General features: G+C 40.7%; 1 protein-coding gene and 1 pseudogene across 1 annotated transcript in view; one reads left to right on the top strand and one right to left on the bottom strand.

The window, feature by feature from the left end:
- MDN1 (midasin AAA ATPase 1) overlaps positions 1 to 5,582 on the bottom strand; it is a 160,646-nt gene extending 155,064 nt beyond the window's left edge. The window contains exon 1 of the mRNA XM_090279673.1: positions 5,451 to 5,582. Coding sequence (XP_090135799.1) covers positions 5,451 to 5,552 — 102 coding nt within the window. The 5' untranslated portion in view covers positions 5,553 to 5,582. The remainder of the gene's footprint in view (positions 1 to 5,450) is intronic.
- An 8,670-nt stretch (positions 5,583 to 14,252) lies between these two features.
- On the top strand, positions 14,253 to 14,966 carry LOC150007463 (large ribosomal subunit protein uL30 pseudogene; annotated as a pseudogene).
- The last annotated feature ends 2,175 nt before the right edge of the window (positions 14,967 to 17,141 follow it).

The raw sequence follows: 17,141 nt of genomic DNA on the forward strand, positions 1-17,141 counted from the left end.
CTCTTCCAGGGAATCCAATGCTTCCCCCAGCTCCTTTGCTCTGAAATATAATATAGGAATTAAATGAAAACAAAACAAAACAAAAAACTGCAGTTAGTATACAAAACTGCCAACTCCCTTGAGGAAAGGATAGAGAAATGAATTCCTGGAAATAAGGTTATCCCTACAAAGGCTCCAGCCACTAATAAATAAAACAGATCCCAAGTATACAAGCACACTTAGACATGTGATGAAACCGACCACAAAATTCTAGTGCCTGGGCTCAGAATGTCCATAAGTATAACAAGGAAAACTGTAAAGTGTGTAAAGGTCTCATATTGCTAGTATGCATGTACAGCCCTTGCTGCTGCACAAAGTGACATACCCTGACCCAGCAAGTACAATACTATAAATTTATCCTAAGGAGTTTCACCTAAGCAGTTATCTACAAGAGTACAGCTTGAACACAAAATACCATATACAAAAACATAGTAATTTTTTCCAAAGTTATCAATCTGAAAAGAGGAGGTCACCTTACACCTGAGTTCTTACAAAGTCTCCCAAATTACTGGGCATTCTCTTATAAAAACACCTAATTGTGAACAAAACAATGATGGGGAAAGGATGTTACCTTGAAACAATTTCTATCAGTATTAGCTCTGTTATTTATAGAAGGCCACACAAAGAATTTCATAAAAATGGAAGCAAGGAAATTTAACATACTTGGTCATGACATACAAGGGCATGACCTCACATTTTCAATTGCTGAATGTCCCTATAAATAAGTCCTCTCAAACTATCTTTTTAAAATATAAAAATAGAGGCGATTCCTATGGGCCCCTCTGGGTGACCAGGGGTCTCCACTCCCTCTCCCTTCCTTCCTTCTCCCCTTCCCCCTTTTCCTTTTTTCCTTTTCTCTTTCTCCTCTTCCCCTTTTCCTCTTTCTCTTTTCCCCTTGCTCTGACGGGCCCTCGAGTTGGTCAGAGTTTCTTCATCCCTTCAAACCCCTTCCCCCTCTAAAAAAAATTAAATAAATAAAATAAAATAAAATATAAAAATAGCCCTGGCTGGTGTGGCTCAGTGGACTGAGTGCCAGCCTGCGGACTGAGAGGTCACCAGTTCAATTCCTAGTCAGGGCACATGCCTGGATTGTGGGCAAGGTCCCCAGTCAGGGACGTGCAAGAGGTAACCACACGTTGATGTTTCTCTTCCTCTCTTTCTCTTTCTTCCCCTCTCTCTAAAAACAAATGACATCTTTAAAAATATATATATAAATAAAAGTAATATAGTAAGTGGTTACAATGTGAAGAAAAAACACATCATGTGCAAAATAAAAACAAATATACCTGTCCTAGAACCCTGGCTGGTTTAGCTCAGTGGATTGAGCGTCGGCCTGCGAGCTAAGTGTCGCTGGTTCGATCTTCCAGTCAGGGTACATCAGAGAAGGAAAACTCTGACTCCAAAAAACCTCCGCTGCCTTGCGGCATACCTCTTCTGGGGAAAGGCTAAGGGAGTAAACCCCGACAGAAAATCCGGAGCCGGAGTCCCTAAGGCGGTTTGACGTTGTAGTCAACACCGGCAACTCCTGCGGCGCACCTGAAGCCAAGCTGTATCGACTCCGTCTTTCCCTTGGACCCTTCAGCTGCGAAGAGAGGGGGGGTCTGCTGCATGGGCAACAGCAGACCCTCCATATCACCCTGCCCAGGCTCTGTAGCTTCAGCTCCACTGGAGAGGACACTCCAGCGTCATCGCAAGATGTCGATTCAACACGGGAGGAGACAGATGCCATGTCACTCCCGAGTCGGACTGCACAGCCATTCTCGGCGGTGCAGATAGACACTTAAGAAGCTACACCATCGTCTCTCGAGACGGACGGCTGCCGACGACCTGTCCTAGACATGTTATTCAAATGGACACTTGTGACCTAGGGAAAAACCTCCAGAGAAGAATTATTTACTATTATTATTATTAAATGTTCACCCAAGGATACATTTATTGACTTTAGAGGAAGAGAGGGAGAGGGAGAAACAGGAAGAAAAGACAGGAAGGGAGGGAAGGAAGGAGATAATCTATGTGAGACAGAAACATCTATCAGTTGCCTCCTGTCCCAACCAAGGATCTAACCCGCAACCTAGGTATGTGCCCTGACCAGGATTCGAACCCACATCCTTTTGGTGTACAAGACCATGCTCCAACCAACTGAGCCACCTGGCCAGGGTGAGAGGACATAAATTAATGAACTTTTTCTTCAAAAGGAAATCTAGAGAACTGTGAGAGGAAACAGATATTTAACTTTTTAAGTTTGACTTTCACAATTTACAAACAATAAAATGTACCCATTTATAGTTGCATGAGTTCTTGAATATGCACACACCATGTAATTGCCATCACAACTGAAGTATCTAGTATCAACCCAAATATTCTCTCATGTTCCTTTGCAGTCAAACCCCCTCACCCTAGACAACCAATGATTTGATTTCATGACCACAGATTTTATTTACGTACTCTAGAACTTTATATAAATTGATTCATACAGTGTATACTCTTTTCTGTCTAGCTTCTTTTGCTCAGTATAATGTTTCTGACATTCACCCATGTAGTTGTATGCCAAAAGGCTGTGGGTTCGATTTCCAATCAGGGCATGTACAAGAGGCAAACTGATTGATGTTTCTGTCTCACGGCTATGTTTCTTTCTCTTTCTTTCTCTCTCTCTCTTTCTCTCTCCTTCCCTCTCTTCCCCTCCAAAATCAATAAAAATATATCCTGGATGAGAAATTTTTTTTTAAAAAAGGGTATGGGAGCAAAAAAAAAAATGTTTCAAAATGGACTGCGATCACAATTACACATATCTGTGAACATAGCAAAAACCAAAAAACTGTACACTCAAGTGGATTAATTATATGGTATGTGAAGTATATCTCAACAAAGCTGTTTTTTAAAAGTACTATTATAGTTCACATGTACTGATTAATTACTATGTGCCAGGCACACTTTGTAAGCTCCTCATATGCATTATACCTAGATCTCAAAACAATCTTATTTACAGAAATAACAATAGTAATCACTTTTATAAACAGTACTTACTAAAAGTCTAGGCATCTAATCCTCACAGCAAACCATAAAGTAGGTAATATTACCCCCATCTTACAGACAAGAAAACTGCAAAATAAAAAAGGGGCTAAAGTCACAAAGCTGGCAGCAGAATCAGGAATCCATGTCACGGAAACTGGCTCCAGTCTCTACTTTTAACTACTCCCTATAACTATTTAGCAACTACCATGTGGAATATATCAAGAAATTGAGACTTAAGGGTATTAAGTAAACTTCTCCCCAAAGTCCCTAAAAGCAATTAATGAGAATGACTTTGATTTTCAGCCGTACTCCAGTGCCAGTATTCACGCATGCTACACAGTCTGCTCTTCCTGAACACTGACAAGGGATCCAGGAGGTAAGGATGTGTAATATTGTGATTTGTAATAAGAAATATATATTTGGTCTTTGACCTCATCCCAGGCACAGAGCTCCTAAAACCCTTGAAATTTCCTGTGATGGAATCAGTAAAGGTGTCATCCCTTATGTGAAATAGGTGAATTTTGGAAAGAACCCAAGGATAGGGCTGGTTGACAGAACCAACCAGTCCTATGCTCCTGACCTCTGAGGAGTGCAGGGGGCTAGAGACAGTTCAACCACAAAGGCAGATGGGCTAGATACTGAGTTCAATCACCAATGGCCAAAGATTTAATCAATCACGCCTATGTAATGAAGCCGCTATAAAAATCTAAAGGACACGATTTGGAGAACTTCCAGATTGATGAGCTCGTAGAGAGGGCGGCTCACTCAAGAGAACATGGAAGCTCCAAACCCCTTCCCACATACTTTGCCCTATACATCTCTTCCATTTGGCAAGTTCAGAATTATATCCCTTTATAATAAACCTGTGATCTACTTAAAATGTTTCTCTGAGTTCTATAAGCCGCTCCAAGAAATTAATCAAACCCAAGGAAGGGGTAGTCAAAACCTCCAATATACAGGTAGTCAGAAGCACAGGTGACAACCTAGTCTTACAATTAGTGTCTGAAGTGGGAATAGCAGTCTTCTAGGACTGAGCCTTTAACCCATGGGATCCGACGCTATCTTCATGTTAAGACTTCAGTTATACTCTAGGACACACAACTGGTGTCTGAGAACTGCTTGGTGCTGTCGGAAAACCCACACACTGGAACTGGAGTCAGAATTGTAGGACGGTAGTGGTAGTAGAAATGAAGATGAAGGAATAGATTCAATACTGAGAAAGTAAAATCAGGAGAACTTGGCTAAACGTGAAGGAAAACAATGAAGTGTTGAGGACCCTCTGTTCTCTATAATATATTGACATTACTGGATAGAGACGGTGGTGTCACCAACTTACATAAAGAACACAAAGGAGGCACAATCCTGAAAAATTCTTAATCCAGATCCCAAACTCAAATGAGAACCAATATTTCAAAACTCTTTACTTGCCAATAAAATCATTTTGTTTCCAAAAATTGGAGGAAAATGGAATGGCAATACAATCAACTCTTCTCTGAAATGGAAAGAAACAAACCTGAAAGACTGCCTGAGGTCAGAATTTGTAAAGAGGCAAAGGGGTCCCAATCCCCTTAATTCTACTTAACTTTCTTATAGCTTCTGCATCCAGTAGCATTACTATAGTCTCAAACCCTACACCAGTGGTTCTCACAAGACAATGTGTCAGATTCTCTAAAACAGCGGTCCTCAACCTGTAGGTCGTGACCCCTTTGGGGGTCGAACGACCCTTTCACAGGGGTTGCCTAAGACCATCAGAAAACACATATATAATTACATAGTTTTTGTGATTAATCACTATGCTTTAATTGTTTAATTTGTAACGATGAAAATACACCCTGTGTATCAGATATTTACATTACGATTCATAACAGTAGCAAAATTACAGTTATGAAGTAGCAACGAAAATAATTTTATGGTTGGGGGCACCACAACATGAGGAACTGTATTAAAGGGTCGCAGAATTAGGAAGGTTTAGAACCACTGCTCTAAAACTTTATCTAGTAAATGCAACAAACTATTTCCCCATCCTCGTCAAAATACATAAACACGAATACTTAGGTAAACACATGGCAAAAGGGCAGACCTGCCACCTCAATTGCAGAAAAACAAACCACATTTCTTTACAGAGGCCCTGTCTACCACACGGAGCTAAAGCGCTGCATGGGGGTCAATAGAGAAAGGGAAGGCTCCCTCAAGTTAAAACAAGAAAAGGGCTCTTCCCATTCTCCTCAAACACGCGCGAACGCCTCCGCCACTGGCCAGCCTTCAGGAGGGGAGCAGAGTGACAGGACGCGGCTTCTCTCTCTCCGCGAAACAGCATGTCACCGCTCAGGGTTGCGGGGCACGCGCGAAAAGGACGGCCGGGGTCGGCCGGGCGTCTCCCCTCTTGCTACGGTTCTCACCTGTTTGGTCAAGAACCTGCCCAGCTCGCTGTGGCTCTTCTCGTTCTTGGTAGCGATTAAATGCAGCGGCGCGGCTGCCACGTCTAGCAAAAGGTGTTCCATGACCGCGGGTCTCCTACCGCGGGCGACCACCACCGCTTCACGCTCGGAGCCCCGCAGCCCCCGGGATTCCCAATTCGTAGCAGCAAACAACTACACCCCCTAGGAAAAGCAGCTGGCGCAGTCCCTCCAGCACAGGGAGTGCTGCTGCACACGTGGGGGAGCACGCGGCGCGCTCCGTCATCACCTCGCGACCCAGACCGCCAGGGCTGGGCGGCTTGACCCCGCCCCCTCGACAGCCGGAAACGCCTGGCGTCACTGGCGCGCCAGTTCCGGGAGGAGTTTCCGACCATGAATTGCTCATTCGACCCCGGCCCGGTACCTAGCGATGTGTAGTTGGGAGACAACGCGCGACCGGGCAGCGAGATTGACGATTTCGGCAACATGGAGAAGAGAGGGAGACTTCGGGGGCGTGTAATTTTCCGTCCGCCCTGCCTCGCTCCGCTTAAACACGCAAAAAGATGTGATAGGAAAGAGAAACACAGTCGCCCATCCGGACCCAGCAATTCTTACCTATGGAAATTAACACACAAGTATAACTTTCACACTCCTTGCAGCATTTCTTAAGTATTGGGAATAGGTGTTAAGTTGGAGAACGTTTAAATAAAATATGTTATATGCGTTATAGGATATTTTGAAGCCGTTAAAAAGCGTGTAAAAGTACAATAAAATTAAAAGTACATATACCTGAACTTAAAGAACAAACCAAAATAATAATAAAGTCAGGCTAATTATTGCCTTTGAGGTTATTAACTGCAAAGGGGCAGGGAGATGGAAAGATTTCATTATGTTGCTCTGGGTGGGGGTTACTCTGGTAGATAAAAAAGCAAAATAAACTGCACACAAGTCTTGTGCACTTTGTAAATCACACCTAAAAAGTTTTAAAAGGGGGTACATGTTTCTGTACTGACGAGCATTTAGGGCACTAGACACAAACTTTCAAAAGTGTATTTGAACTCAAATTTTTTCTAGGGTTTGCATGTTTGCTTTGGGGGGGAACTCAAATGAAGTGCAGAACTTCCAGAATTGAATGAATTGTGAAAATGGGGTAGAAAACATTTCGAAATAAATAATCTTTTTAAAATTCCAATAAGATTGATACAGTTCCCTGAGGACATAGAACAATGGATGAAAATGACCACACTTGAAGAGTTAATTACTTTTTCCCTGGGTATCTCCCATTTATACTTCCATTTATATGAAGCATGCATGTTAGTAAATTTTTTTGTGATTTTTCTCTTGTTAATCTGTTTTATTGCAGGGGTTTCAGCCAAAAACAAGAGGGCAGGGGGAAGTTTATTTTTCCTCCCTACACACAGTTTCCTCAGGAATCTGTTGAAATGGGTGTCCTTTATATGAGGGTGTAAACCAAGAAAAAAGAAGACATGTGATCTAGGAAATGAGAGATTCAACACAGAAGAGTGTGAAAAAGAATACCCAGGATGACTTGAGAGAAATCCCAAGACTTTCAGCTGGGCAGCAACAGAAACATTAAGGGCTCAGGAGTAACTACATTGGTAGATCAGATCAGTAATTACCTGGGTATGGAAGAAGGGATTGACTGAAACAACCATGAGGCAACACTTTGGGGTGATAGAAATGTTCTAAGACTGGATTGTAGCAATGGTGGCACAACTCTATAAATTCACTAAAATTGTTGAATTGCATACTTTCAATGGGTGAGTTTTATGGTGTGTAAATTATACCTCAAGTAAGCTCTAAAACTAATAATAATCAGCAAGGAAGAGGGTACAATGAAACAAGATTGGCAATACGTTGAGAATTACTGAAATTGGATGTCAAGTAAGGGCAGTTCATTGTACTCTTTCTACTTTTGTATGTTTGAAATTTTCAATAATAAAAGAGAAAGTAATAATTATATTTTAAGATTGAGGATGGGAAATAAAAATTCTAGGCCTAGGGATACAAAGTGGAGCCAAGGAAGGCCCCATGGACATTCTATCCAATAGTCCATTAGGGAGAATGTACAGGGCATGGACAAGAAACTTCCAGTACAGGGTGGTTGAGTTCATGGGCTGTGGGTGACAAATTTCCAGTATGGGTGGTTGAGCTCACAGCGGGGTTAGTGGAGAGAAGATCCCCAGATCCAGAATAAGGGGAAACAGAAAATGGTAAAATATTGTTGTCTCCTTTGGCCAAAAGAATCCATTAAAGGGGCAATCTATTTTCTGGCCTTATATGTGAGTAATCAGGCATCAGCTTTTAAAGAAGAGAGGGAATGTGCTCTCTGCTGGTCACCACCTACCAACAGATCTGCAGGTTTCTTCCCTGTAAAAATAAAAGAGAGAAAAGAAGAAAAAGGAAGATAAAGACTGGGACTCTGTCCTGTCTCCCGCCACCCTGTAGCCCTGGCCAGCCTGCAGCCAACCAGGCAGAGGCACTGTGGACAGACAGTGCAGGCTGGGAACATCTAACAGGTGCCCAACCAGCAGGGCACTGGCAGCAATTTACTCAAGAAGGGAATTAGAGCAATACAAACAGGACCTTGAGAATTTCCCCAAAGAAATCTCTTGCAGCATTTCCTTCCTCCACATGTAACCTCTAGCAATTTAATTTGCATCTGAATACTCCCTGCTAGAGCTGCAAGGAGGGGCAATGTTAAGTTTGCTAGCCAAGTAGCGATCTAATCCCCTAAAAGGCTATGAGGTCCTGAAAACAGTAGGATAATTAACTTGCTACAGGTTACAGAAACAGCAGAATGTCTGCCTCACCAACACAGAGAGGAGGGGGGAAAAAAAGGTGACACTTTTAAAACTCAGGCCACCCTTCTTCAAACTGTGGTACAAGTGGCAGTGGTAGCCGCTCGGCTGCCAATCGACATCACCTCTAGGACTGTAACTGGAGGGCCCTAAACCTCCTCACTGCTTCAGCGGGGGGGACATGCCTATATCTTAAGAAAGAGTGTTGTTACACATGGACGGAACTAATGTCCATTCTAGACATCCTCTTCAATGGGAGAGGAAGAGGAATAATCAGATGTGCTGCTATAAGAATATGGAAAAGCAAGCATCCCCCTGGTCAGGGAATTGTCCCGGGCCAAACAAGTTTCCCAATATGGATCCTAAATGGAACAATAATAGGCTGGAGGATAGGGCCCAGATGAGACACCTTAGGAGTCTCCTCATCAGGGGAATCAAGGAGTCCATTCCCCTGAGCACAGAACGTCTCCAAGGCATTCAAAATATAGCAAGAAAGAGATAAAACTCCATCAGCATTCCTACAGAAGCTCAGGGACCAGATAAGAAAGTATTCTGGTTTAGATCCAGAGAACGCTTTAGGGCAGGGACTCTTTAAAGTCACCTTTGTAATGAAGGCTGGCCAGATATTTGTAAAAACAAAAATTGGAGAAGTTAAATGAATGGGCCAGATAGAACAATTGAAAAACTCCTCAGGAAAGCTCAAAAGTGTACATTAGAAAAAAGGAGGAGAAGCAAAACTTTGAAAAGCTGCAGAATATCTCTGCAAATCTAGGAACTTTTGGCTGCCAGATACTGAGTTTGAGTATAGTCCTTCACAGTGTGGAAAAAAACAAGGATTGGAAGCATGTTATAGTTAAATTTAAAGAAGTAAAAAGTATTAGAAAGTTTGTAAATGTTGCAGAAGTTCTATGGCAAGTAATAATAAAAAGGAAATAGTTATGGAAGTTTTAAACCTGGGAAAAGAAAACCCCAGCTGCGTGTGTGCTGATGTCATAAAAAGTGTATTTTGGTCTGTCCTGTTGTGGAATTCTCTATATCTGTTTTTGACCAATAAGACCTAGGAAAGGTAATCTGTAAACTGGTCGAGGAGAATTCCTTTTGAAACCCAGGACCCAGGAAGGGTCATTCAGGGCTGATGAGCATTCCAGCCTGAGCAAGTGAACATGTCTCTGCCAAGGGCACATCTCTCTAGGAGGCCAGTGGACATACTGGAGAGAGAGGGCCTAGCTATCTGTGTTTTGAAATATTTCTCTGTTTATGCTCTGAAAGGAAAAATTGAGGTTCCCCAGGGAAAGTTAAAACTTCACATGAAAGAAAGTAAACAAGGGAAAGTGTAAGGCATGGAAATGAAAAAGGTTTGTGAGAAGTATCTAGAAGTTTTGTTAAAAGTTTGTGAATGTTTTGAAAAGAAATCGTATGGTTTTAGTAATGGAAGGTATAATGCATTGAAATGCAGTTTTAAAGGACAAGGATTTTCCTTCATGCTAATATATTTTTCTCCCTACCTGATTCCTCTAGTATTTGGCATTCTAAAGAAGTAAGTAATGACATAAGGTTTCTTTGCATAAAACTAATAAGACCACTTGTTAATGGTGGTTTTGTCAACTGAAGTTTTGACTGGGATGTCATGCCTGAAGGAGGCATGCCTAGGCTCTGGTTGTTACCAGAAAGCCCTGAGGAACGGGAATTGACTTTCAAGGCTAATAAAAGCCAAGGAGGAAAAAGCCTAATACCCTGGTTGGTTGTGTGGTTCAGGGCAATCTTTCTAGGGAAGGAACAAAGGTTAATTTCCTGAAAGATGGCTAGGAGAAACCTTAAGGAACAATGGAAAACCTGAAGGACTTATGAAAAGCATGGGTTTTACAGGCAAGGCCAGACGGCAAGAGTGTGGCTCAGCTTCTGTGCCCAGAAAGGCAGACTGAGAGTCAACCTAAATGTTCCTAGTGTGAGTTCCAGCAAAGCAGACTTAAAGATAATATATATTCAATTGATGTTCTTCTGTTTATACAAATAAATGGGCTAAATTAAAACTGGACTTAATGCAGTCCCTTTAATAACAAGGAGGGTAATCTTAAGGAGAAAGATTATGATTTAATAAAAATAACAATGCTCAGTGGTGGACTTTAAATTAGTACAACTAACTGTCTTCAAAAGTTTGTTTTCATTTAAAAGTTAAAACTAGGTTTATAACATCATCAAAAATGTTCAATCTATAGGCAAGGAGGACCTGTTGAATTGCCACTGTTAAATATCATTCCAGCAAAGGCCCTGTAACTGAATGTCTCCATAGTCTTGCAGACTCAGAGACTGGTTTGTGGGTTATGTTATGTGAATTAACATATATATTTTTCCTCCTGTTTGCATAGGGCATAAGCCTATAATCTCATTACCTGAATAATTGTACCTATAGGCCCTGCTTAAGAAGCCCATCTGCATCGCCGCCTCCTGAGACTCAAAGGTTTGGCAGAAGTAAGTGGTTGGATTGGTAAAATGTGGGACAGTCTATGGGCTTCACTTTAAAACTTTTTTATCTCTTTCTGTCCCATAGCTTGGACAGAAAGGGCCCAGAAGTCTGAGAAGGGGGAAATCTAAAAATATTCCCCTCAGCCCAAACTAAGTTTAGTGGGCAAAAGGACTTTGAACAGGTGTGACATGCCTTGCACATTTTCAGCCAAAGAAGCCAATTTTTTTCCTAATGGGGACATTAAACATTAATCCCTGCCTGTTGTCATCTAGTGGTTATAGTTTTAATTATGCCTTTTAACCCTGTTGCCAAATCTGTTGCCCCAAGAATACAACAAGGATGCCAGTTTGTTCAGCAGTGCCAGCCCTTGGGAACTGAGCATGCTGCTTCCCGGGAACAGCCAACTGACCTGGACTTTACAAAATCCTTCCCCATGTGAGAAGGCCACCCTCCCCTCCTCACTCCCACTCTATTAGGGATTTCTGGACCCAAGGGTAAATAGAATGATGACCATGTCCAGCTTGAAGCAGCTAGGGGAGCACAAGACCTTCACCCATTGTTCCTTATAAGATAAAGGATCTTAAGTCTGAGAGAGGGAATTGTTACAGAGGAAGGTTCCCAAGAGTTCCCCAGAACCTGTTGTTGGGGGATAGGGGAAGAAGACAGCTATCGGGGTGCCTTTGCATGGCTATGGCTGGTAGCTAGTATCTTGGTTATACAGGTAGCTTTAGTTCTTCCAAGGCCCCAAGGAAATGGGAGGGATTTTAACTATAAAATAGTGACAAAAGAGGTCAACAACACCTATTGGATCATTCAATCCTCACATCTACATCAATGTTATTAGGGTCCAGATAAATTAAAGCTAAAAATCAAATAGCAGCAGGATTTGAGTCAGTGCTCTTCTGGTGGTTGACAATTAATAAAAATATTGATTGGATAAATCATATTTATTATAACCAGGAGAGGTCTATCAATTATACTAGAAATGCTATAGAAGGAATAGCTCAACAATTAGATGCCACCAGTCAAGTGACCTGGGAGAATATGTTGGCATTGGATATGATGTTCGCAGAAAAAGGATGTGTATGTGTAATGCTCGGGGGCCAGTGTTGCACCTTTATCCCTAATAATACAGCCCCTGATGGAGCTATCACTAGGCTCTGCACAGACTGACTACTGTAGCAAATGAACTATTGGAAAACTCAGGCATCGACAATCCTATAACAGGATAGTTAGAAAATTGGTTTGGCAATTAAAAAGGAATGATCTCATCAGCTCTCGTATCCCTCATAGTGGTAGCAGGCATATTTCCTGCATCAGAGGTTTTGTTCAGAGACTAATTGAGACTGCACTAACTAAACAGATGCCAGCAACTTTTCATAATGTTCTCCTCCTAGAGGCCAAAGGAAATCCTTGCTATAAGAAAAAGTTGAGAAATCCTTCTTAGGTTTGAAGGAATAAATAAAATGGTTTGAATAGTCAATTTCCCAAAAGAGACAGGGGGCGTTGTAAGTGCCAAGGAAGCTGGTGACTGCCAAATCAGTAGAAAATAATTAGCAGCAAAGGGCAAATTTAATTAGAGGGTCTGAGCCAGAGTTAACAGTATTAGCATATTTACAAATCAGAAAAGGGGCATTCTGCAGCTCAGTACAAATGCTTCTGAGGACAAAGGATAGCTGAGATCAAAGCGGGGGGAGATAGTCATGGGAAAATGTAGCTAGACAGCTCAGCAAATAAGAGAGAAATTTCAAAGAGCTGGAGACAGACCTATAACCAGATCACCCTCAGTTAATTTTCACCCTCAGTTAATTTAGTTAATAGTGTTAGATTGTAACTCCAGAGTATCCAGCATGAAAAAACAGAGAAGGAGAAGGAGGGGGAGAGGGGAAGGGGTGGGGGAGCTTTACTCGTGTTAGGATAAAAATAGCCAGTTCCATCTTTTCGGTGCGTACCTTGATTTGGTTTTTAGGCTGCGTCCATAGCTGCAGATCTGTGAATAAACAACTGCCTTTGTTACTGCTCAAGTCCTGTGTCCCAGTGTTTTATTGTGAGCATTTCTCACACTAGGGTCATGTCAAAAGGATTCAGGTACTAAAGGGTAGCAGAATGTGCCATCCCAAAATATGCCACTTAAGCATTAAAGTTCAGGACATGCCACCCCAAGATGTGCTGCTTTGGTGTATTGATTATATTAAGCTAAAGTCTCTTTAGAAACAGCATATGCAGGAAGTGCTTTTCTACCTAAAAATGGGTCATAAACTTGCCCATGAAAAAGGTGCTCTTCCTGTACAAGGAATAAAAGAACATTCTTATCACCAGAGACTGGTAATCAACACTGAAATAGGTCTGTACAAACCTGAGATTCACTAAATGTTTAGGTACTTAGGAATGCTTTACTTGTCAGCGTTTTTATGTTTGTCCTACCAGAATTTAAAGTGTTTTTTAAAAAGATCAAATGTGTTACATTTATAAATGGAGTTTGAAATAGTGCAAGGGAATTTAATTAACTATATTCTGTAAATGGTAGTGGTTATTAAGTTAATCAAACATGGTTTTCCTTCTCTAGCTTTCCATTCTCACATTTTATGTAACAATTTTAATAAAACTACATTTTTTGTTTTGTTATTACCACTACTGTTCCAGTTATCTAATGCTGTGTAACAAATTACTTTAAAACATAGTGACTTCAAACCCAACCATTTTTTAGTATTTTACAATTTGTAGGGTCAGAGACCTGAGCAGTGCTCAGCTGGCAATTATTCTGTTCCATGAGGTCATCAGGGCATGGGCTGGTCATAAGGGTTCAAGATGGCTTTACTCACATGTCCGGTGTCTTGGCAGTAATGGCTTGAAGGCTGAGCTCAGCTGAAACTGTAAACTGAAAGCTGGAAGGCCTACATGGCATATGAGGGTTGAGAGAAAGAGAGAGATCCAAGAAGCGTAGCTAGAAACTGCAAAGCTTCTTATTTCTTGGTCTTGGAAGTCCAAGAACAACACTCACCTTGCACTCCATAGTCAAGCAAGTCACTAAAGACAGCCCAAATTCAAGGGGTGTAAATTAGATTCCACTTCTCAATGGATGAGCAGCAAAAAAGTTTCACCTTCTATTTTTGTCTACAACAACTAGATACACTCTTTCAGATTTTTAACTGAATTTTCCAGAGCAATTTCATCTAAATTACTTGAGTAAAAAAATGTTTTAATTATGTATAATGTTATCACTGGAAATGTTAACTATCCACTAGTACCTACATTCAGAATACTGGGTATCTTACTCCCCCTCCTTCTAAATCCTGCTCTCTGCCCTTAGGGATTGACCTGTTGAGCCAAGGGGGAGTCCCAGTAGGTGATCTCCCTTTTAGTGGGAAACATGCATTTAGAAAAAACAATCTGGGTCTTAGCTATATTAATGATGTATTGCTACTAGGATATTGTTGCTTCCAGAGCCTTTAAGGAACAGAAATAAGAAATACGTATTTTTTAAAAATCACAAGTTCAGCCTCCTTTCTGGCTGGAAGCATGGAAGATGCAGAAGAGAAGAAGGTACCTGCTGTGCTAGAACCTCTTAAGAAAAAGCAAAGGAATGTCACAAAGCTAAAGATCAAGTGCCTGAAAAATAAGTTTACCCAAAAGGTGCTTCGAAAGGCAAGAAGAAAACTTAACCATAAAGAAAGCTAATCACTATCACAAAGAATATAGAGAGATGTAGAGAGCTGAGATTCAAATGACTAGGATGTTAAGAAATGCTGGTAACTTCTATGTACCTGCAAAACCCAAACTGTCATTTGTCATCAGGATCAGAAGTAGCCCAAAGGTCCAAAAGGTGCTGCAGCTTCTTCAGCTTTGCCAGCTCTTCAATGGCACCTTTGTTGAGCTCAACAAGTCTGAGAGCTGTGGAACCATATATTGGGTGGGCGTACCCAAACCTGAAGTCAGTGAATGAATTGATCTACAAGCATGGTTATGGCAAAATCAACAAAAAGCAAATTGCTCCAACAGGCAACACATTGTTGCTTGATCTCTTGGTTAATATGGCATCATCTGCATGGTGTATCTGATTCATGAGATCTACACAGTTGGAAAATGCTTCAAAGAAGCAAACAACTACCCCCGGCCCTTCAAATTACCTTCTCATGAAGTGGAATGAAGAAAAAGACCACCCATTTTGTAGAAGGTGGAGGCACTGGCCACAGGCAAGACCAGATTAACATGTTTATTAGAAGAATGAACTAAGGTATCTACCATGGTTATTTCTGCAGTTTGGTTAAGTTAATAAACAGTGGCGTTTTCAAATTAAAGAACAAAAACAAAAACATGGGTTCATGTTGACATTTCCAATTCACATATAATAGTATAGGATTTCCCCCTTAACTTTCTTAATTTTATATCTAGATCTCTTCTCTCTTTCACTAAATATCTTGGTTCCTAAAATATTAATATATTATACATTTAATTTTTACCCTTATTTTTAAAAATAATTTTATTGATTATGCTATTACAGTTGTCCCAATTTTTCCTTTTGTCACCCTCCACCCAGTACCCCCATTCTCTCCAGCAAGCCTTCTCTTAGTTCATGTCCACTACTTTTTATTCAATGTTGTCAATGTAAGAAATGTCCAAATCTGTAAGAATTATGTGTTTATTTGAGTCAAACGAACGACAATTGCTTGGAAGAAAATCTCAAGGATTGAGAAAATGCTCCAGAAAATGGGAGTTTTACCACTTATTTTATACATCAGAATCAAAGGGGAAAACATAAAAGAGTTGCATAAAATTCACCGATGATGGATTAGGGGGGTGAGAGAAAGCAAAGGGGAGGGATCTCTGGGATTGGATAAAAAGTAAAACAGGCACATAATTATTTTATATTTGTGGATATAAAAAGTTAACAGTTAACAATTAACTCAATGATGATATTAACAGTAAGGGGATTTGTGGTCTCTGGTGCAGTGGTTGTGTTTAGAGGGGTGGGGGATGGGAAAAAAGAAAGTTACTTTGTTATTCCAAAAGTATGTTATTATGCTATCTTGGATGCAAAAAGACGACAGGCTCAGTTAAGGATAAGATTGACCTCTGCTAGGGAAAAATACTGGCCTAGGAAATGACTACCTGCTATGAACTTTTAGTTATAAAGTTTTAATTTCAGACCATCCCATGTGGTTACTTTAGGTCTCTGAGTTTGTAAGACATCCAGGTAGGCCTCCCATGAGCTTGTCAGATTTAGTATGTGGACTGTTTTTTGTCCACAATGTAAAGTATTTAAGAGTACCAGTAAAACGAGAAACTTTGTAATGACTTCAATAAAAAGGTCACTTTTCTATAAGATAATTTTGGAGAAAACTTTATTTTTGAAATATATATGCTATATTCTCAATAAATATTTTTTGATGAATGCTTTGCTAAAAGCCAACATTCAATCAGTTGCTAAGTTTTGTCAATTTTATCTCCTAAATGTTCTAAAATCTATTTCCTTTGTTACCTACCATCTCATTCAGATCCTCATTTCCTGTAGCCTGGATCACTACAAGAGCATATCAGAATCCTTCCTCTCAAGGCCAAAGGATCTTAATGCAAATCAGATCATGACCTCAAACTTAAAATCCTTCAGTGGTCCCATGCCTCCTCACTTAAAGGTAAATTCCAAGCTCTTTGATATCTATATGTCTATATATAGATATATCAATATATCTATCATGTATATAGATTGATATATATCTATATATATTGATATATATAGATACAGATATATAGATATATTGATATATCTTTCTCTATATATGGCCTTTTGAGGTCTGACTCCTGCTTGCCTCTCCAGGCTTTCTGCTCCAACAACAATGTTAGGGTGGTTGGAGAAGGAAGTGTAGAGAGTAAAATTTTTTATTTTACTTTCCCAAGAAAGGGAAAGGACTAAGTGTGGAGATAGGCACCCGCCCGAGGGTTAGAGCTTTGGGCTGTCATCAGGTAATGGGGTGGTTGTAGAGCAGGATGTTTCAGTTGGGCCGCAACTTGTTTCGATGTTATTTTTGGGTGCAGGGTCTGGTCGCTGGGGCGTTTTCAGTAATTTTCTACTCGTGAGGATAAAGGTTCAGAAAACAATTAGGATTAGTCATGCTTTATGGGGTCCACCTGGCTCTGGGAAAGAGGGCCTGAAAAGGGGGCTTTTGTCCTATTAAACATACCTGGAACACCTAAGTGTCTAACTTCTTAGAAGATAAGCTGATTGGGGAAGATTCTAGGAAGCCAATGTTTTCCCAAAACATGTTCTCCCAAACAGGGGACTTTTCGAAATTTTATAATTATGTAATGATTTGAGCCCTGCCAGGTTAGCTCATTTGGTTAGAGCATCCTCCAGATATGCCGAGGTTTCGGGTTCAATCCCTAGTCAGGGCACATACAAGAAGCAACCAA

Source organism: Furipterus horrens, unplaced genomic scaffold, assembly GCF_987537825.1.
Source record: "Furipterus horrens unplaced genomic scaffold, mFurHor1.1.pri manual_scaffold_6, whole genome shotgun sequence".
In the NCBI taxonomy this organism is placed as follows: domain Eukaryota; kingdom Metazoa; phylum Chordata; class Mammalia; order Chiroptera; family Furipteridae; genus Furipterus; species Furipterus horrens.